This window comes from Choristoneura fumiferana, chromosome Z, assembly GCF_025370935.1.
Source record: "Choristoneura fumiferana chromosome Z, NRCan_CFum_1, whole genome shotgun sequence".
In the NCBI taxonomy this organism is placed as follows: Eukaryota; Metazoa; Arthropoda; class Insecta; order Lepidoptera; family Tortricidae; genus Choristoneura; species Choristoneura fumiferana.
This window is the reverse complement of record NC_133472.1, coordinates 32,358,831-32,381,034: the sequence shown is the minus strand read 5'-3', so window position 1 is coordinate 32,381,034 and position 22,204 is coordinate 32,358,831. Positions and strand designations below refer to the sequence as shown.

The following is a 22,204-nucleotide window of genomic DNA, read 5'->3' as shown; positions in this document are numbered from 1 at the left end:
TTTTTTTGGATGTTGTGTTGTACTAAGTATTACTTATTCTGTGGTTGTGTAAACATTGGCTTAGGCTGTCTCTGATTAGCTTTCGTAGATATTCGTGTTTCGGGAATTGAATCTCCTCCATGACATTATGGTACGCAGCTTTACCACGCGGCGCGCACATATTATTTCAGCACAGCTACGGAGAACTGTTATGCAAGCAAGTGTTGCTTTATTAGTCCACTTGCTAATTTTGTTAAAATAAAAATCATAAATATACTATATCCACATTTATTTAGTAATAAAGCAGAGCCATTTGAAATTAGACAAATTAAATACAAACGAAATCTGTAATAAAAGAAAGCGACGGAATGGAATAAAATCATACAAACAGTCACCACATATTTAGTGACCGAAAAATGTAAGTACGCAACACGTCTCGCGATTTAAAACTAGAATAAAGTATTATCTTTAATACCTACTTAAATTAATTTTACCGGTGTTCTGTCGAAGTTACCTACGATGAAGATGTAAAATTTCATGAACTCGATCAGCTTCTTGCGGCTTTAGCGTAGGTAAGTACTACCTATACGCTCTGCTCTTTATTTGAATGGACTAAATAGACAGATTAAATTATTCATTAGGTACCTATATAATTTGTGTACCTATACAATACGGGCGCCCTTCGAAAGGTTTAAATTTTTTTTTCCTAAATTTTTTTGGTCCAAATTGTTTGGTATATATTGTATGGCAAACTTATTTTTTTGCATACATATTTTTTCCCTAAAGTACTTTTGGTCTATAATTGTTTAGTCTACAATTTTTATTACTAAAATGATAAATTCATAATATTGTTAGATCCAATTATTATTTAGTCTAATATTGAATGTCCTAAAAAAATAATAAAAGGAATGAATATTTGATATTTTGATAGGCGAAACAGTAAAGGGGGACGAGGAAGGGTGAAGCGTCCCACAAGGGAGCTTGGGGGCAGAGCCCCCCGCAATAAAGAAAACCCAGTATCATGATTGCTCAAATATAGGTTAGGTTAGTATTGTGTCAAGGCGCGAAGCGCCTTAACTAGGCGGAATAGGAGCTCCATGAAGCGGAGCTTCGTCGACTTCGCCCCAGAGTCGCTAAAACCATATTTCTTTTCCAGACATAAAATTAGTGGTAACAATATTCGGAATAACAATTTTATATCTATAATACATTCGTCAAAACAATGTTATACCATACACATATTATACTAAACAACTTTTCGACCAAAAATATTATGAGAATTAATTTCGACCAAACAATTTTCGACATTTCAATCATTCGACGAAACGTTGTTAAGTATACAAAAAATATGTTACGAAACTTTTTTAATGCAAAACACTTCTCGACCAGTCGATATACCTAGACCCACCCAACACATTTACGAATAGGTAGCTCTTAATCTGTTCAGTCGCCTTTATTTACTGCTGATCGCGGTCATGAAATATTGCATAATTATGGTCATCGTTTTACAAAAGTTGTGTAAGTAGTAGGTACCTACACAACATGTGAATAATAAGAAGATACTTTAATTGCTGCTATTTGATTACCAGACAGACTCGCGAATTCCTATTAATAAATAAATAAATAATGTCAAAATGGCAAAGCACCCAAAACGCCGAAATAAGTAGAAGGGCTGCTTGCATTTCTTTTAGATGTCACCCTTTTTCACAGATTAGCCATGTGCTCCCTATAATAAAAACAATAAATTAAAACATTATTCTTAAGACTATCCGCACACAGTCATACAAAAACGTTTCACTCATACAAAAACACATTTTAATGTTCCTATGTCCTAAAATCTTAAGAAATAATAAATTTAAGTCAAACTTCACAGATTTAGATTTGACACCGCGACGTGGTTGGAGTTTGCTCTTTGGCAGCCTTACCCAGTGCGAGGGTCCGGGCGGCAGGTCTTTGCGAGGCCCTTTGTCCTTCGTGAAAAGTATGTGATCCGAAAACATAGTTTAAAAAAATCTATATTTTGTTAAATTTGCTTAGGTTGTTGCGCGAGGCCTCTGCAAGAGCGAGGCCCCGGGCGATTGCCCTGTTCGCCACCCCCTGGCCGCCGCTGCTCTTTGGTTTTTATTTTGCCATGTGTTTGCTGTGTGTATCTACATTGCTGGTGCGATTAACTTAGTTAAAAATAAAGCGGCAATTACGCTGAGTCGCAAAAGTGTAAATAACATGGTAGTCTGCCGCATTCGGCGAGCGACAGCTGTCACCGCCTTAAAGGCACAATAAAGGCGACAGTCGTTCGCCGAAGTAGTTTGAAAAAAACTCGGCGACCGCATTAGGTGAACGACGCAGTGTAATTGCCGCTTCTTAATAAGTACTTATTATAAATGCGAAATTGAGTTTGTTTGTTTGTTCCACTTTAATGCCTATATATCATATTAGAAGACCACAATAACTATAACAATACCTTTTATCTGGAAAAAATGAGTCGTTCGAGGACGCGCGATAAATGAATTCTTCGCAGACAAAGTCACGGGCAACAGCCAGTTACTTATATTTTAATGTATTGTTACTGTTACAGGGAACGATATAAACAGGAGGTACCATTTGTTTCCGTAACGCAGTCATGGCTACAAACCAAGGACCATATATCTACAAACACATTCAAACATGAAAATAATTTAATTCGCTTTTACACATCTAGGTAGTATCTTATATTTACGGAAATCACATGTTATGATAAGGCCTTCGGTTTGCAAAGTAAAATAAAAATATAGCACGAGGTTTAAACAAAGGTCAAACAATATCAAAATAGACGATCAAAAGATTTTTAAACTTCGAGACAAAGGTAGATTAGATATGAACATTAATAACTTGGGTTAAAAATACTGATTGCAGACTGACTTTAGGTGACAAAATATAATGCCGGGTATAATGAAATGTTTTTTTTTATTCGACTGTATGGAAAACGAGCAAGTGGGTCTCCTGATGGTAAGAGATCACCACCGCCCATAAACATCTGCAACACCAGGGGTATAGCATATGCGTTGCCAACCTAGAGGCCTAAGATGGGATACCTCAAGTGCCAGTAGTTTCACCGGCTGTCTTACTCTCCACGCCGAAACACAACAGTGCAAGCACAGCTGAAGCAGTCGTTTTTACAGGTGACACTCTTTACCGGCTCGGATAATAGGTACCGACATGGAAATACCGACCCTGTTTTTCATCTACACACCCATAGAAGCTCATGTCAGTATTTCCATGTCAGTATTACTTATTCAGCCCGGTAAAGAGTGTCACCTGTCAAAACGATCGAGTCAAAGACACATAAATTCTTGATTCGATTTGTAGCGTTCGAACATGGAGGATGTAGACAATATCTAATTTTGCTATTTCTGTTTCTTTGGCTAGTTGAAGTATAATTTTGGGTGTACTGCCTATTCGGCGAAATATGTTTTGCCAAATTTCACTTAGAAACCAATCTTTCGCCGAAGTTTAATTTGGCAAACCATTCGTTGGCATAACTTTACTTCGAATTTTTCTTATTTGGCAACATTTTTATATTGCAAAATTTTACTTCATCACACTTTTATGTGACAAATAATTATGTAACATTTGGCCAATTTTTATATTGCAAAGTTTTACTTCATAATTTGAGCGAGCAAGCGAAGCGAGCGAGCAAGACGGTTCGGAGCAGAAGCGACTTGGATAGTTAAGGTTCGATGTTAGGTTTTTTTTTATAGCAGCCAGGATAACTGCCACTAGGAAAGTAGGTTGGATGCCATTCAATATGTTACTAAGTTAAGGTATGCCAACCAATACATTTGACCACATAAATGACATCTTTAAAAATCCCAGGTAATAATTTGCATAATAATAATTTATCAAATGATTACTTGGGAAATGACATCAGTGCGAAATGTTAAGTTGGGAAATAATATTTCGCCTAAATAAAAATATGGGATAAATGTTTTGGGAGCTAATAATTTGCTAAATAATTTTCGCTGAAACATTAGTAAACCATAATTTTGATAGTGTTTTATGCGGCGATTAACCTTAACAGTGAACAGTGAATACAGTGATCACAAAATTCTATATTGCTCTCGTGTCTGACATTTTTTAATGCGCAAGTTGTCTCCACGTGGTTTCTGGAATTTTACTATCAAGTTGCAAAAATTACAACCACCGTTATTAGGACAGAAAAGCCATATTTTAAAAGAGAAGGAGAAGAACACATAAATTCTTATTTAATGTTTTTTATTCTGGGCTATGGAACAACCCGTAACCGACCGGGCTGTTGTAATTTGGCGGTAAAGAAAACTCTTTCATTTTTTAAAAGTAATTGATTCTAATTAAAAATCTGATATTTTTTTCTGTTAATTAGAATGGTTATTGATATAAAAAGTTTCAAGCGTTTCTAAATTTTTCGTCCATTCGCCATTACTAGGTATCATATTATATTATACTCGTAAACTTGAATGGCATGTTGAATTGTACTACGTTTAGTTTAAGGTTTGAATTAACGGTCAAATTGTAACACACGTTATTTCAGTATTTCGAACACAAATGGACTAAAAATACCTACATGTACATTTATTAGCGGTATTAATTAAGTTTTTATTATAGAAGTTAGCACAATTTAAAAATAGTTTCGTTGTTTCATTTAAAAACGTGTACAATTTAACAACGTTAAGTTTCAAATGTTAAAATAAATGGTAGGATAGAAGTATAGGCTCGTTGAGTGTTCTCCAGCGTTAGATTTTAAATTGTTCGGTGTACCTATTAGTTAACATTTTATTGGTACCGAAGGTTACTTTTGGACATTCTATTTGTTTTCTTTCGATAACTTAGTTAATAAATACATAACAAAAGCGGTAAATTATATCAGTACTATGAATTATAAAAAGCCATTAGATATTTATAGTGGTAGATTTTTTTGACATTCATGTGCGTGTTATAGCCTTAACTGAATAAAGATATTTTGACTTTTTTGACATTGACTTTATCGAATTACGCTACACGATGAATGTGTGAGGTAGGTAACCTAATCGCCTAATTAATAAATTCTAGACAACATACGCACATTTTAACTTATACAATAAATAGTTATAAATTGTTACTTATACACGTAAAAATATACTGTGCTGCATCGGTACAGTATATATTTTTAAAGTAATGATTACATTTCTGTTTGCGCGTGCTAGATAGATCAGGCCATCACACAACATTTTGAAACACCGCTGCTAAGAACATTGGAAATAATCGAATTTTCGAGCTATTAACATTATCATTTGCCAGGCTGCTGTACCATTTTTTTCGGATTTTTACATTACGATGTTGGGTATTCGGGGCAATAGATATTGTGTAAAGCCGAGTTTCCTCCACAATATCTAAGTATTTTATAATGAGAAAAGTTTTTCCAGCTATACATATCCAGATTAGTAATCAAATCTATTCCATATTCTGCGGTTAACATTAACCTAGGCTTAATCGTTCGTATCTCAAACTTGTGCACGTTGAAGTATATCAGTAAGGAAACACAGCGTGAGAGAGGTGACTACGTAGGTACACGGTATTGGTTTTGTTTTCGTCGCTCGTCAGTCGTTACTGATCATTCAACAAATTCATATCGTAGGCGTAATACCTACCTACTTTAATCCTATTCGAAATGCACAGCCCGCAACAATTTTCCTACTCTAGTTCGTTAACTTCTTTACGCCTACAAAGATTGTCGAATGACATAAATTGACTCACAGTCCAAAGCTATAATTAAATAGTATAAATAATTATATTTGAAAAACTCCGAGCAAGCGGAAAACGCAATAAATAGATGAGAATGTTAATACTAGGTATATAAAGGTTAGTCAGTGCAGTGGACATCACAGTCTTTTTCTCATGTATGGAGAGGATTGTGGTGTGTGGTCTTTCCGATGTGTACTTACTTCTATACCTTGAACTCGAATCAACATACATATGTATAGGGGTAGATTGCTAGATATACAGTACTTATAGGCACTAGCAGTAGGGTACAATGAGCGCATTGCCTTTAAAATATACAGTTTTGATACTTAACGATGTTAGAAGTAAGCACTCACAGGTAAGTATAATGCCGTTATTGAAACAAGAGGCAGAATTGAACCTTGTCAGTTAGTTACTCGATTTTATCAATATTTTTAACATCGCGAGCTCGACTGCTGGTCACTGCCCCGACATCACCTCTTTTCAAGGCTTATAACTAGCAATTTTTTTATAGATTAATACAAATATCATAAGAGAGTTTACAAGCGAAAGATAACAATGTTATCGTATAAAGCTGCAGATGAGTCGATTACCTTAAGTTAGAGATACTTACATAATTACTAGGTTACAGTGAGTCGCTAACGGAAATATCCAAAAGTCCTCCAAAAAATATGTATTCAGGATTCGCCAAAAAGGATGGAAAGATGTCATCAAAGAGAGTATTTAAGTAGGAAGTCGAAGGGTCGTTTGTACAAACAAACACTACATTTGGCAAAGATGTCAGAACAGTGGGTGCTCCTGAGCCGGCGCGCGAGGCGCCGGCCGCGGTGCCGTGACGTGGTAGTTAGAAGGTTATTACACAATCTACTTCATATTACTACGACTCTAAGACATGAATAAGTTTTAATGTTAAATAACGAAGAAGGTACATTGTCAACATGCACTTATTTGTCTGTTTTTTATTCGACTGTGGTAGAAGGGTCCCTACTACTTTTCTAAGTCGTTGGACTGATTGAGTGGTACGTAGGTCACTCAATAGGTTTTGAGATGCTCGAAATTTAAAAATGGAACACATCTGTGTTATATGTTTTTAAAAATGCAAATTTATTTAAAAATAGTTGAACGCAACTAACTAACCTTGAAGACGATCAAAAAAGAGGACGCCCGCAAACAGCAGTACCTACTGCAGAAAATGTTTGGACTAAGGCAATGTAGGTAAGGGAAGACCGGAGCGTGAACACCATGTTACACCAACATCTTAGAGTCAAGAAGCTTAGTTGTCATTGGATCCCGCATTTGCTCTCCGAAATTGAAAAACAGGCTCAGTGCGTCAACGTTTTGTGATGAAACATGGATCTATCAGTGTTACCCCGAAAGTAAGAAGCAATCGTCGGTTTGGGTCTACTCAGAAGGAGAGTTGCCTACATAAATGCAAAGACCTCGTAACGTTGTTAAAAAAATGGTAGCTAGTTTTTTTTCTTGGAACGGACATTTATCGACATCTATGCTGGAAATTTGTAGGTCAGTTAGTTCGGAATAGTATACAACAGTTATTGCCGAAAGTTACCCAAGCTGTGCGAGAGCTTAGACCAAAGGGCGAGCTTCGAGGAATCATGCTACGAAGTGATTATTTCTGATCTGTCAGATCAAGACTGGCAAAAGTGTTTCCAAGTTGGTTTAGACGAATGGAAGTTTGTATAGAGCATCGTGGAGAATATTTTGAAAAAATGTTAAATAAATCGTAGTTATATGTTGATTACTTTTTCTTTATCTCAAAACTTATTTAGTGACCCACGTATATATTAGTATTATAAGAGCCGATGGTAGGGTTGGGCCGGGCGCAGGCCGCGCCGGCCGCGGGAGCGCGCGGGCGCGGGGCTGCGCGGCGCGGCCGGCACCGGCGACGAATGCGGCGACCGGCAAAGGCACGGGGCTCTTGGGTGGCGGTGGCGCTCTTGGCTCGCCGCCCTAACAATAGCTATCTTCTATCTTTCCTTACTTTACGAATTAATTCTGATGGTGAGTTAATTTTTTGTGTTTTTTTTTCATTTATTTTATTTTATTCAACATGATTCGATTGTTGTTAATTAATCAACTTCACGTCTTAAATTTAACTTTTAAATTACATATCATAAGTTTAAATATTTTACACGTCATTTAACTTTAACGTACCTACTGTTCAAAAATTGTACACGTGCAAAAAACTCTGTTAAAAATGATCTCTATCCATGGCCTAGCCACGATTTAATTGCTTATTTTTTTGAATTATTTAATATCTATGGGGGCTGTAAAAACCCAAAAACGCGTAATATATGTGCCAAAAATTTTACATTGTCCCAATATGCAAATTTAACGTTAATGGGGCGCAAAACTCTTAAAAACCTAACAATTATTGTTCAACAATAACAGTAAACTTTGTAACTTTTTGAGTCGAAAAAGATACGAAATGGGTGGTTAAGAATCGAAATGTACCTAAAATGTTATTAATGTATCACTCTCTGTGCAGCGGTTTGCATCGGAGCGCCAGAGCCGCAGGCGGCCGGACGCGCTGCGCGTGCGGCGGCGGTGGCTCCGCTACCAGTTCCTTAATGTACAGGCTTATATGCAGCCAAAGACACTACAACACAAATAATACCTACAACAAGATACTTCTAAGTAAATAATATTACGTAAGTATCAGCAATATTGACTTGAAAAGATCGGCTCAAAAGCCATTCATCACTCTCGCACGGTTATAGCAGATGGGTTATATAAATTAGCCATATTAAAGCAAAATATGAAATATTTTCATTATTTCAAAACACTACGCCGACCACTATCGTTGCAGTCGGCAAAAAACATAAAGATATAAACGTCAATTAACTACTAAAGAGCTCGTAATTTGCCAACACGAATTTGATTTCGAGGTTATTATTTATAACATGCCCATTCACTTCACATTTCATAAAACCGCTGGAATTACCTGCCAGTCGTAGGTATGTAAGTAGCATTATAACATGTTAGTAAAATAAAGACAGTGCCAGTCTATCTCTATCATACTTCCAGAAATGCAAGCGACAGAGAGTACAATTTTTCACATTAAGCGGCGAAGACACAAGTCGCGGCTGCCCTATGACACCAAAACTACAATCCATTTTTCAAAAATAAATCATATCAAAATATCAATCTTGAAGATAATATTTTTATAAATACGTCTAGGTGTACCACAAAAGATTTGCGAGTGCGGACTCAGACAGACGCTATACTTGACTTAACAAGTATGACGTCTTTTGATATCCAGACGCACCACGGAACCAATTTTTTTGGTTTGTAATAACATTGTTTAGTCTTTATTCTGCTCATTTAGCAATTTGTAATTAAAGTTTTTTTCATTTTCTTTGAGCAGAACTCCTTTCTGTCAACAATAAACTTGTCAACGACAGCTTCAATCAAAACAAACTCTAAAATAACACCTCGCTTTTTGCCCACTGTTCATATTGGCAATTACTAAATTTTAGTGAACATCCGCCTTGTGTCAATTAATTTTATTTGTCCAAAAACTAAAATAATTTCCAATGTGTTGAGAAAAATTAGAAATGCGAAAAGACCATAAAGTATAGGTAATTACTTATCAGTTTATATAAAATTTTAAATGAAAAATTAATATCATGCGCCTGAAACAGATAAAGTAAGGCCGCTTGTAGACGTCCGTTGTTTTCATTGAACAACGGACCGGTTTTTTTGCCGGACTTGCGGTGTTGTATAGCTTACTATTAATGTGTGTAAATGCACCGGACACTTGTCCGGCGACGAAGCCATACAACACCGCAAAAAACGGTCCGTTGTCCGGTGAAAACAACGGACGTCTACAAGCGGCCTAACAGAAGGTCAAAGTGACTTAACGCACTGTCCTAAAGATCTTGGATCAGGTCAGAACTACAGCAATTTTTGAGACAGTAATTTAAATGGTTGTCACATTAGCACGTGTTTATGCAAAGAATTTTAGGATACCTACTAATTAATTATCGGTAACATTATCACTGTTTACATTTAAGTTTACGTTTAGATTATGTGAGGGGACTAAATATGATACCGGATGACACAGGGCGGCGTTGCGTCGGTAGCTCTAACTAAAGGTGAAGTCCGGCGAGAGGATGACTGTGGATTAATCGCCGCCCAGGGACAGCGCCTGCACAATGCGCGGGTCGGCCTTGCTGCCCTCGCGGAACTCCTCCAGCGTGAGCCGGTCGTCGTGGTTCTTGTCCATCTGGTCGAAGATCTTGTCCACGCGCTTCTGAGGAGTGTTCTCGTCCTCTGGCTGCGGCGTTTGGCCCTGCCGACAGAGACCAAGTACGTTAGGGCTCACTGATCTTATCTCGATATAGGGACAGTCAAGGGCATATGTATACACTTTAGTACTTTGTCACTTTGACCACTGTGACAGTTCATTTATGGCAGTTCAAATATGACGAAAATAGATAAGGTACTAAGTGTATACATATTTTTGCCCTTGACTGTACCTAATCTCTGAGATTTTTAGAGTCCCATTTGACTACTGTCAGGTTAATAATTTAGCGATTAATAGAGATTGTACACCAAGGGGATAAATCACTGTATTATATCACGGACGTGATATTGAATCCTGAGCGTAACGAAGGACTGCAGATTTAACTCCCGAGCGTAGAGAGGGTGCTGCGAGTTAATTATCGAGCGTAGCCAGGGTGTTGTGAGCAATTGAGGGCTATCGCGTATGAATTCGCCACTAGAGGCGCTAGTGTAGCGTGAGGTCTCCGAAATGTCAAACCTCATAGTTTTTGGGTGAGCTACGCGGGTTTATTTATAATTAGAATAATTTTGTGAATATTTTGCAATATCTGAAATTAATTATGGCAATTATGCGTACCAGGGCAATGAATGTCTGTGTTTTGAGACAGTTTTGTCTTTCGGAAACCTTTGTCCTCCCTTTTTTCCGAACAAAACGGGGACTATGCAACACTGCGGCATGCTCGATATTTTTATGGTACGGTTTTAAGGTGTATTAAATATGATTTTAATCTAAACTTTGTTTTCACACCCGTAATAACAGACTTTGAAAGCCATACTTTAAAACCTCACGCAACAGTGCGCCATCTAGTGAGACAAAAAACGATAGCCCTCATTCCCGAGCGAAGCGAGAGTATATGGAACAAGCATCGATAATTGAGATTATCGATATAGGAACTCACTACCTGTCATAAAATTTTGCCCCGTGGATTCCTATGTCTGCTCATGTGTGTGTAAATAAATATGTAGGTACGGTATTTAAGAGAAAATTTGCCTGTATTTTAATAATCAATATGAGGCCGGAGGCCGGGTACGTACCACCATTTGGTAGATCGCATCGACTATGTTATACATTTCGTCCCGCGTGATGTAGCCGTCGTTGTCTACGTCATATAGACGGAAGGCCCCTGGAAATAATATTAAAACGTCTTCAATGCATGTACTCGTAGGTAGGTAAATAGTTCAAACATTAAAGAAAAAGTAAACGTTCGTACATCTCTACGAAATGTTTAAGTAGTCTAATATTTTAAATATCTAGAAAATAACAGAGTTGTAGAGGCTTTTAAATTAGATAACTTAGATAACAACTTAACTGTTTACGGAATCACATACAAAAGAAGTCGAGCTTCTTCTAACTCCAATATACCTAATCATAAAACTGTACCGTAAAACAAAGAATAGTGTAAAAATGTTTTCAAAATTTACATTAATTGACAAAAAAGTTCAAAAATAGCAACGATAATTGCACCAAATATCGCTGTTTCAGAATGGGTTTGAATGAATGAATGGGTGAGAATGTAAATGTCAAGTGTAGAGTAGGGAAACTTACAATGTAACTTTTCATCGAGGTTCCCGCGCGACGTCACGGAGAGCGCTCGGATGAATTCCTCGAATTCGATCGACCCATCCTGTACAAAGATAACACATAGACTATATTTAGACGTTTTAACATAGGTCAGTGTTTTTCAAACTTTTTCATGTCGCGTGCCCCTTTGGTTTGAAAAATATTTGGCATTTGGCGACCCCCTTTTTTTTAAGGTAAACGTTTTTTTTAAAGTACCCACCTCGTGGCCAGTATTAAGTGCTTATAGTAGGCGATACGTATAAATATGGATGCGATATAATTACAATTAAAAATAATTCATGACAGAGTATAAATTAATAATTTTCTATTATTTCGTAGTATATTAAATAACTAGCTTTTGCCCGCGGCTCCGCCCGCGTGGTATAACCGCGCGATAACCGAATGGTTAAAAAAATGCACAGTTCCCGGGAACAGTTCCCTCGGGAACTGTGCATTTTTCCGGGATAAAAAGTAGCCTATGTCACTCTCGGGCCTATAAACTATCTCTATATGTCGATCCGTCGCTCCGTTACGGCGTGAAAGACGGACATACACACTTTCGCATTTATAATATTAAGTATGGATTATCCAATTATACGCGTGTTGATATGCGTGTGGATTTCACGCGTGATTTTGTCAAAACTAGACATTAAAGACATTGTGATAAGAACCACGGCACGCGTCATCGTGAATGACTCCACCTATAACTATGTAAACAAATTTTTAGTTTACTTAATGTTTACTCAGTTCCCCAAAAGATGGCATTGTGCAATGTGAGGTAATTAATTTATTGTCGTTTAATTTTGTTGTATTATTAATCATTTACCTATTCAATTAAATTTGTTGATATCCATAACTCCTCTTCTCAACTTAGAGTTAATTTGGCAAAATCCTTTCTCAGTGGCTTATTCATGTCATGTTACAACGTAATTTCAGCGCCATCTGTTAGTTTAGTAGAGTTGTAAGTCTGCACCTTCTTCCTAAGAAGCGCCATAACATAACGTCATAAGATTCAGGTGCAACCTAAACTCAATCGAGTGTAGTAGCTACTCCTCCTTTTAGCGGTTGAATTTTTATAGCCTATAACCTGGCCGGGGATTTTCTCAACAGATTAGTAAAGTTTGCATCAAAATCCGTTCAGCCGTTCTCAAGTGATGCGCGGTCAAATAAACGACAAACAGATAAATATACAAACAGACATTAACTGAAATAATGCGCTGTTATGTTATCTAGGGCCGAGCTTAACTGGTTTTCCCCCATACACTCACAGATTGCCAGAGATGCTATCAGGTGAGTAATTTGAATTTAAAATAGATCCTCAAACTCGCCCGACTGGACGGCTTTCCAATTTTGACAAACAAGTTTATGGTAACAGTTATGCAATTATAATTAGCGGAAGTAGGTAGCTATTATGATAGAGTATACCTAAGCCTATGCAGTGTGCAAATTATGTAGGTAAGTATTTACAACGATTTGACGACCAAACCGGATGGACAACCAAGTCGTTAGTCCATGACTATGAAGCAAGAAGTCCCAGGTTCTAATCCCAGCGAGGCAGACTTTTGTGTGGTGAATATGAGTGTTCGTACTCGAAATATATATTTTGTATGTGTGTAAATATTTAAATATTCATACTCGTACTCGAGCGGCATAAAATTTGCTCGACTCTACAAACAAAATTGTCTATTACTGCATACATTCAAGGGCCAATTTTTTTGCCGCTCTGTTTATTTATGTATATTATATACGTTCAGCCGTTGTCTAGCAGCCTAAATAAGCTTTGCTTGGTTTGGGGTTAGGTATACATAAATTGAAAGAAGAAGGGTTTTCTGAGTCGAGCTTTGCAATTTCTATAGGTACTGCCCGTAGCACGTAATAGTACATTGTGCTCCCCATTGCATTGCATTTTAGTGCATTGTGTTCATTGTGTCCCTTAAAAGGGATGTAAGAAAGGGTTTACTAACGAGAGTCTATTATAAATATCAAGGAACACTTGACACCAATTTACCTAGTCCTAAACTAAGCAAAGATGGATAGTAGGCAACGGATAAACATACTTATATAGATAAATACATACTTAAATACATATTACCTGAACATCCAAGACCCGAGAACAAACATTCGTATTATTCATACAAATATCTGCCCCATATATATATTATATATATTTTATAGCGGCTTAGATCATTTATATTTACCTCCTCCAAGTATAATAAACATAATATGAATGAGTCTACATACGTTGTTTTCGTCGAACACTCGGAATACCAGCGAGGCAAACTTGCTCGGGTCACCTTGAGGAAAAAATTGTTTATAGATCTTGATGAAACCCTGAAAGCAAGACAGACATCAATTAGACTAAAAATTTGGAGATAGGTTATGAATATTGTCGAAACAGTAGGACCACTTTTCACAGGCGCTTGTTAAGTTATTGTTAATTAAGAAATTGGCACCGTAGCTCTTAAACGGGTGGACCGATTTGAATGCTGTTTTTTTTAATTGAAAGCAGGCATATTGAACTTTGAATTGACAAAGTCGGGGGTTCTCCAACTTTTTGTTTGTTAGGTTATATGTTTAGCAGGACTGTAATTTTTTATGAATTGTCGAAAAGGAAATTGTATTATTGTTAAAATTTAATAAACAAACGCAAGTCTTAAGTGTGACTTGTGCTGCCGAAAAAAATTAGGGGCAGGTCACACGCGGGCGACCTATGTTGAGTTTCGGTACAGTTCGCAATATGTAATCGAGTTAATTGGGGCGTGGTTCTATATGACCCTTTGGTTTATGTATGATATACAGCAATTAAGATCTCACCTGCTCGGTCAGCAGCCCATTGGGGCAGTCCTTCAGGAACCCTTTGTGCCTGGAAACAAAGCAAGACATTCGCTATAGAGTTAGCTTACCGTAGCCTAATTGGCTAATGGAATTGCAGAATGAGATAGCCTTTAGCGGGTCCTTCTCAAAGCCGACCTACTTGAATATGTCGATTAGTATTTAACCGTACCTACATTTAATTTAGATTTTTCAAGCGAAAATAGTTTTTGGGATAAATCAAACATGTTGATGGGCTTCAGATTTTGGTGGTATCTAAAAGGATAATGTTCAGATGCGTTTTAATTGAATTATCTTGTCCACAAAGTAAAATCATACAAATAACGCGTTACTCGACGGTTGCATACGCGATATTACACACACACACACTTGGTGGTGGCGGCTGGTTTCAGTACATGGTTGTGTGTGGAACCACCGTATTTTATCTCTTGAACGCTTCTGATCATACCCAAATTAGTCTTAGGGGCTGTTTCATTACTTGAACAAAACAAACAGAGACGGCATCACATTTATCCGTCAAATAAATTTAATCAATAGATGGTGAAACAGGGGGTGAACCTTTTAAAAAGTTTGCATTTTAATATAGGTACATATTTTTATCCAAAATGGTATCAAGAGATCAATCAAGTAAGAGTTCTCATTTTATACTACTCGATTGGTCCCTAGGCATTCTTGAGCAGTATGACCACAATATTCACACAAGGGTCCTTGCCGTGCCTGGTTCTAGAATAGCGCGTATCGCTTCCTGGGTGGGTGGGTGTCTTAAAAGACCACTAAGGGACCTCAATTTAGAGTGGGCAGCAGGCCAACCAACAGCGCTTGCTATTAGCAACTTAGTACCTACTTATAACTAGGAGAGTCTTCTTCTAAGTCGCGACACTAACTATAATGTATTTTTTTGATGTCATGCTAACTTACCAGAGCCGTATCTCCTTCTCAGTAACTGTAACAATAAAAGAATACGAATGTTAATCACAAGCAAGTAAGAGAATATTGAATTTAAATGAATATCTTACAGTGTTTATCGTTTTATCAGACGGCACAATAGAGTTTTACAAGACTTTTTAAAGCTGCTTATAGGACTGTCCAAAATATTGTGGCAATTTTTTTTCTACTATGTCCCTACATTTGGAATGATTTCCAATGTCAATACGTAAACTCTCCAAAATTATGGATTTATTAAAGGGGCTAAACTGGTAATGATTAATGAATTGGTCTTTCCTTATTTCACTATAATTTTATCATTATTATAATTTCTTTCGTCAATATTTATGTACGGTCAAGGAGTTTAATTCATGAGCCACCATGGAATCTTTTCAAAGGAAAAGTCAATACGATTTTCTTTGTTAATTAATGCGATGTCATTATGACGTTTACTGAGAAAAGGTTCCATGGTGGCTCATGAATTAAAGTCCTTGACCGTACTCGTCCTAACATGTCGTACATACCGGGTGTGGCCTGTATACGAGCAAAAAATTAAAACATAGATCCTCCTCGTCAAACTGAACAACATTAGTTCAGCAACTTTTAAAAATAATGGAGTCTTTGAATCTTCCTTTTTGCATACAAATTAAATACTGCTATCAATGTACGCCATCCTAGAACCCAACTGACGTCGCCTGTCATGCTACAAACATCAAGCATTTCGCTTTACATTGCTTCTTCGAATAAACTTAAAAGTGTAATAAAAATTAAAAACTAACTATTTTTAAAAGTCGCTGAACTAATGTTGTTCCGTTTGTTGGTGATCTGTTTTAATTATTTGCTCATATAACAGGCCACACCCGGTATAACTTAACCGTTTAAAAACGTAAAAAAATGTTTCAGCCCACTCCGCTTCCTTAGCACACACAAACATCACGCGAGTATTCCCAAATGGGGTAGGCAGAGCACACGAAACGTTACCGCTTTAAGTTTGACAAAAACGGTACAATAGTGACAGGATGCTAGCCTCGCCTACGGTATACCTTAACCTATATCCTCAGTCGCCTCTTACGACATGCACGGAAGAAATGGAGAGGTGTAATTCTAACCTGTGCGGTGTGTCATGCGGTGATTGTTTCAGCGTTTGTGTGAAAATTGAACAGCCAAATGAAGTACCTACTCTAGACTGAATGACCTATCCGTTCCTGAAAAAACCTCTTGACAGATATGTAGACTGAGCTGAGACACGCACGCACAAACGGACAACGAAGTGGTCCTATAAGGATTCCTTCCGTCTTTTTCTTAAACTACATACCATTACCTACCTACATATTAATACATGTGGTAAAGTGTATTAAATAATAACATATTTTATATAAACAGCCGGTTCATGCGAGTTTGACTCACATATGATGGACGCCAATAAAATTACCTACCATATTTAGATCTATCCAAAAATGTGAACTAAAGCATGTTCTTTCTATTGAAACTGTTAAATTGTTAGTTCCATTTTGATTTTTAATTCTATCTTAATGTTTTCACACTGAGGAACTTTTCAAGGCCTACCTACATTATTTAGATTTAAAAGATAAAGTCCTGTGACAGACGGACTGACAATAGAGTGGTAGTAATAGAAACTTAGCTTCCAATAATTTTAACATAGAGACGTAGGTAAATACATCTGAATAAGAATAATATGTCTAGCGCGGCTAGCCAAAGCCGGACGGGTTAACTTAGAAATGTAAACTTCGTTGAGTTTTGAGATCATTATTATGATTATAACTATGAGTTGTGATATAGTAGGTTACCTACATTCGTGCGAATGATAATTCAATGTGATTATGACACTACACACGAGACATTTATAGCAATATTATTCTGCGCGCGCAGCCAGGCTGGCAGCGGAAGTAAATTCAAGTTTTAAACTAATGCTTTATGCAAAATTTATGAACACCTGATAACATTTTGCCATATCTCACGGAGAAAGTCTTTATATATATCCACTTGTCACCGAAGATGATCGGCTCATTTTGTCGGAATCCTTATGATGAAGAAGTTATCCATTTTGTTTGTTTTTTTGGTTAGTTATTGGATTTCACTGTGCTTTATTTGTTTTAGTTCAATTTAGTCATCCGATATGAACTTGGACTAGTGCAGCTTGTTAGTCTTATTGTGGCCAACAAGCGAGTGTGAGGCAGTTTGGATTGTTCAATTGCGAAGTGCATTTAACATACCGTTTAATTAGGAGCATTTGCACGTAACGTCAAGTGACATTGGAGTAACGCAATGCATTTACATATCTACCGGATAAAACATATAATTTAAAATTGAAGTTGTACCTATTTATTAAATTTTAGGTACACGTAAAAAACTACAAAATTGTGAAAAATAACAAATGTAAAACATCTAATAAGAACAACTGTGTTGGTTGAATAACGGAACCACAAGAGCAAGAATATTAAATAAGCGAAGATCAGTTTTAACTATGTGATCTGTGTATGTTTTGGGCAGTTCATAATTTGTATTTTATTCGCAGGTTGTTTCGGCGGTGTTGACCGAAAATGTGCATGCAGGTTATGATTACCGCGCGCCGGCGGAGGCTTTCCAGCCGCAGGCGCACTTAGGAGCCGGCGCCGGCGCGCAGTCGGCTCACTACAACTCCGCACAACAGAACTACGCGCTGCATTCACAAAACAAATTTGTTCCATTGGCTGATGATTTCTACAGACACCAATACAGACAGCCTCAACAGGAATTCCAGTACAATTCGAATTACCAAGCTCAATACAACAGTGGTCAATCTAATAATCAAAATGTGAACTATAATAGTTACAGCCAAAATTTCGGCAATGCCTATTTGTCTGGTATTCAAAACGGACAACATACTGTACAACCAATATCTGCATTAAGACCTAGTAATGCCAATATCCAGGCCCACCGGCCAGTGATAACGAAACACATCTACTTCCACCTGCCGCCGGCGGACGATTCAGCCGCCGCCGCGCCGGTCACAGCGACACCTCCCAAGAAAACTTACAACATCATATTCATTAAGTTGCCATCCCTGAAATCGGCTAGCGCAGCCCAACTCCAGCAACTTATAAACGAACAAGCAGCTATCGAGAACAAGACCCTTATATACGTGTTGGTCAGGAAACCCGAGACACAACCCACACAACCTATTACATCTAAGCCAGAAGTGTTCTTCGTTAAGTATAAGGACCCGAGGAATGTTGCACAGCAAGTTAATACTGGTGTAGTGCAAGTGCCAATATTGCAGAGTAATGCCCTGGTCTCATGCCTGGCTTAGTTAACGGGCATGGAACGAAATAGATGGATGCATTAGGATAAGGGGAACGGTTGGTTTTAATACCTACCTTTGAAAAGACTAAGACAGTTATTGCGGAAATATATTGGAATTACTTTATATGTCACAAATTCATCTGGCTAGCTCCTCAAGGGGATGACTTAACTTTGTGAACCGAACTCTGAACTGTAATTTATGCGATTGAGTAACGGTGTGCTTTAATATTGAGTCGGCTTTACATAATCAGCCTCTATAATGAAAGTAGAGCTCTTCTCAGTTATATAGATGATATAATATTATACGGACCTTTTAACGTCAATATATATTATATAGTCAAGTACATATTATATACTTGCATTTCAGTAAGAAACATACGTTTCATGAATTACAGTAGCTAAATACTATTAATTATTATAAACTAGCGACCTGCTCCGGGTTCGCACGGGCGCAGTTTTCAAATAGGTCTATAATCAAACTTAATATTTTTCAGTTTTCTTTTCCCAAAATTACATCTGCGCGAAGCTTGGGCGCGTCGCTATAGTATAAAACTTGTTTGTATTGTGAAAAACTCTCCAACTGATGGTTAAACCCGGATTAAAATCCGTCGCGTAGTTTAAAGATCTAAGCGTACAAACGGCTGGAAGTGACTTCATTTTATACTATGTAAAGATGTACTTACTTATCTAAATATGTTTGTGATTTTATAGCCAAATTGTTTGTTGTTGTAGTTAAGCTGGATTAGGCGAGCGCGCCTTTCTCTATATTCGTAGTATAAAACCTACTTCGCTTGTCCAATGTCCACCGTTGTTGTACAATGTCCACCTAGTCTAATCGATTAACATAATAGCGACTAATCTAACAAGCTACTGCGTTGTGCTGAGCGAAATGGCGAAACTTAATAACTTAATAATATCACGGGTAAAAACAAAGGCTCTTCTTGAAATTATCAATATCTTAAAAATATTTGTTCCCTCTTCTACTTTGAATAAAATAATGTTATTTATTACAATGTTTTTGTTTTTTTTGACAGCCCTCAAATTAAAAAAAAGTAAAATCGCCTCCAGAAAAATAACAAAAAATGGAACCGACTACAAAAACCTTGAAAATATTGCACCAACTTCGAGCCAGTAGGTACCTAGAAAAATATTTTCAAGGTTTTTGTAGTCGGTTCAATTTTTTGTTTTTTTTTTTTTTTTTGGAGTCTGTTTTACATTTTTGTTAAAAAATTTCTTTATTTCTCACTTTTTAGTGATTCGCAGCCAAAGTACATCTCACATCGATTCCATTAAGCCCTCGATTTCCCTAGGATCCCATCATCAGATCTTGACTTGGTGACAATGGGACCACTTCAGAAGAGTATTCTTTCGAGTAAGAAATTTTTGAAAATCGGTCCACAATTGACTGAGTAATCGGTGAAAATACATAAAAAAATACAAACATCGGAACGTAGAAGCTCCTCCTTTACTGATCTTATCTGTTCTGTGAATCAGACCAAGCAATATTATACTATATGCGAACGACATTAAAACTTTTTCGATTCACAGATTTAAGTTGGTCAGTTGTATAACTATGAAGGGTCCACGGAAAGAGCATTTCTAGTCACCTAAGCTACTTTTTGAGTTATAGCAGGTTGAAAGTTAGGCATTACGAACAATTACTATTACCATTTCTTTATATATGTACTGTTTTCAGATATTTTAATTCAATGGTAAGTCATAGTAAGTTCAGCAACTTTGCGAGCTAAGGCGACTAGACAATGTTCTTTCCGTGGACACTTTGGGCCTGTTTCACCACTTGTCGACCAACTTTAAGTGATGGATATTAGTGATGCCGTCTCGTTTGTTTTGTCAGAATAAACAATGATGGCATTAACTTTTCTCTGACACTTAAAGTTAGTCGCCAAGTTGTGAAACAGGCCCTTCATATATATTAAAAAAATACACATTTTTTTCCTAATGTTATGTTTATTTGGGTACAAGCGGTACAATACGAGTATGACTAATTACAATAAAAATCTTAGATTAATTAGGTGGTTCATTAAAGAATGGCCTAATTTTAATTTATTATAATGTTTTAGCAGAAATGTTTTCACAATAAAGAAAAATAATGTACTCCAAAACTAGCGAAAAATATCTTAAGTCTGTAGATTTATTGAAAAAACTATTTAAGTAGCTAATTTATGTCCGACTGAAACAAAATTAACTTTAGGCCCTGGTTTCGGATGAAACCAAAATCTAAACTTATTTTAACAATTATAAACTTAAAATGTAACTTTAAAAATTATTTTATTTTAACACATACACAGACAGACAGTCAACACATACTACAAGAATAAACCGGCAAAGTACATCGGTTCGAACTTAAAAAAAAAACAGTCTATTTTGACAAGCTGCCGTAAGCCAGCCGCTTGCCAACCGAAGGGCTAAATTCATCAGTCAGTGCAATAGATCCGCGATCCCTACTTAATCTGAGACAATTGGAGGTACAAAAGCTACCCTGGCGCCGCGAGCGCCGTTAACGCTTATCTCTATGACCACTTTTACGGCCCTCCCTTCCCTGCCGAAAGCGTTTCAGTTACATTGCTTTTGACAAAACGGAGGATTTTATTACTATAATTCCATTATTTTTTCATTTTATTACGTACCCACTAGTGTATACCCGCGGCTTCGCACGCGTAAATCATTAGATCCAGCAGTTTAAAAATTCCGGAATTTAACAAAATTCCAAAAACAGTGCCAAATTATCGTGACTATACCCAGCAAAATAACATTTACTTCGGGATTTTATCCTTATCTCGTGGGAATATCGGGATAAAAAGTAGCCTGTGTGTTATTCCGGATCTCCAGCAATCTGCGTACCAGATTTCATCCAAATCCGTCCAGCCCTTTTAGCGTGAAGGAGTAACATGTACACACACACACACACATACTCAAAGGGAAACCAAAATATTTAGATCTGCTACCCCTTGAGTGAAAAATCAAACATTATTTAATGTTCAAAACACAACACACTCATTGCAATTACTGTAACAACCGTACAAAAAAATACCGAAACTGGAAAATAATAAGATTCTTGTAAATTTGGCCATAGAAAACCTCAATCCGGTACACAAAACTGTCTATATTTGTACATTTAACAGCTGACTCATTTATGGCTCGCAAAACACGACAACAATGTAACACATTACGGTAACAGGTCGTATCTACATATGTATTTCAGAGTACGATACGACTTCATAGAATATATTTCAGAATAATTTTCCCGGCGTGCTGTAACGACAATTCGACCGATCAGAAGTAATCATCTACTGCATGTGAAAATAAATTGACCAACGAGAATGCGTCCTTTATGACTTTTTTGAGGTGTTTTTTTTTGTTTTACAAAACGTTTTAATTTTTTTAAGTACCTATGATAAAAACGCCACAGCAATATTTTTTAAGCCTGCTGCTCACGGCACAGCACTGACTGAATCGCCAGGCTGCTCAGTGTGTAAGCATACATCCTCCTCATGTTCGACATGCTGCCACAGCCAGGCTGCCGTTTTAATTTTTTAAATAATGTGG

The 22,204-nt window shown here is 37.0% G+C and overlaps 2 protein-coding genes across 3 annotated transcripts in view; one reads left to right on the top strand and one right to left on the bottom strand.

The window, feature by feature from the left end:
• Positions 1 to 251: 251 nt before the first annotated feature.
• Positions 252 to 22,204, bottom strand: part of LOC141434641 (frequenin-2) — a 209,919-nt gene continuing 187,966 nt past the window's right edge. The window contains exons 4-10 of one of the 2 annotated variants that reach the window (XR_012452077.1): positions 15,329 to 15,353; positions 14,393 to 14,441; positions 13,820 to 13,909; positions 11,564 to 11,642; positions 11,053 to 11,141; positions 4,448 to 10,024; positions 252 to 4,416 (exon numbers count right to left, since the gene is read on the bottom strand). Coding sequence is in view for 1 of the 2 variants with exons in the window: in XM_074097065.1 (XP_073953166.1) it covers positions 9,857 to 10,024; positions 11,053 to 11,141; positions 11,564 to 11,642; positions 13,820 to 13,909; positions 14,393 to 14,441; positions 15,329 to 15,353 (500 nt within the window). In the remaining variant the exon portion in view is untranslated. Of the gene's footprint in view, positions 10,025 to 11,052; positions 11,142 to 11,563; positions 11,643 to 13,819; positions 13,910 to 14,392; positions 14,442 to 15,328; positions 15,354 to 22,204 lie in introns of both variants that reach the window. The other variant, XM_074097065.1, reaches the window with a different exon arrangement.
• Positions 17,346 to 18,727, top strand: LOC141434608 (uncharacterized). Its single transcript, XM_074097037.1, has 2 exons — positions 17,346 to 17,414; positions 17,871 to 18,727. The coding sequence occupies exons 1-2, from the start codon at positions 17,379 to 17,381 to the stop codon at positions 18,642 to 18,644; spliced, it is 810 nt and encodes a 269-aa protein (XP_073953138.1). The 5' UTR covers positions 17,346 to 17,378; the 3' UTR covers positions 18,645 to 18,727.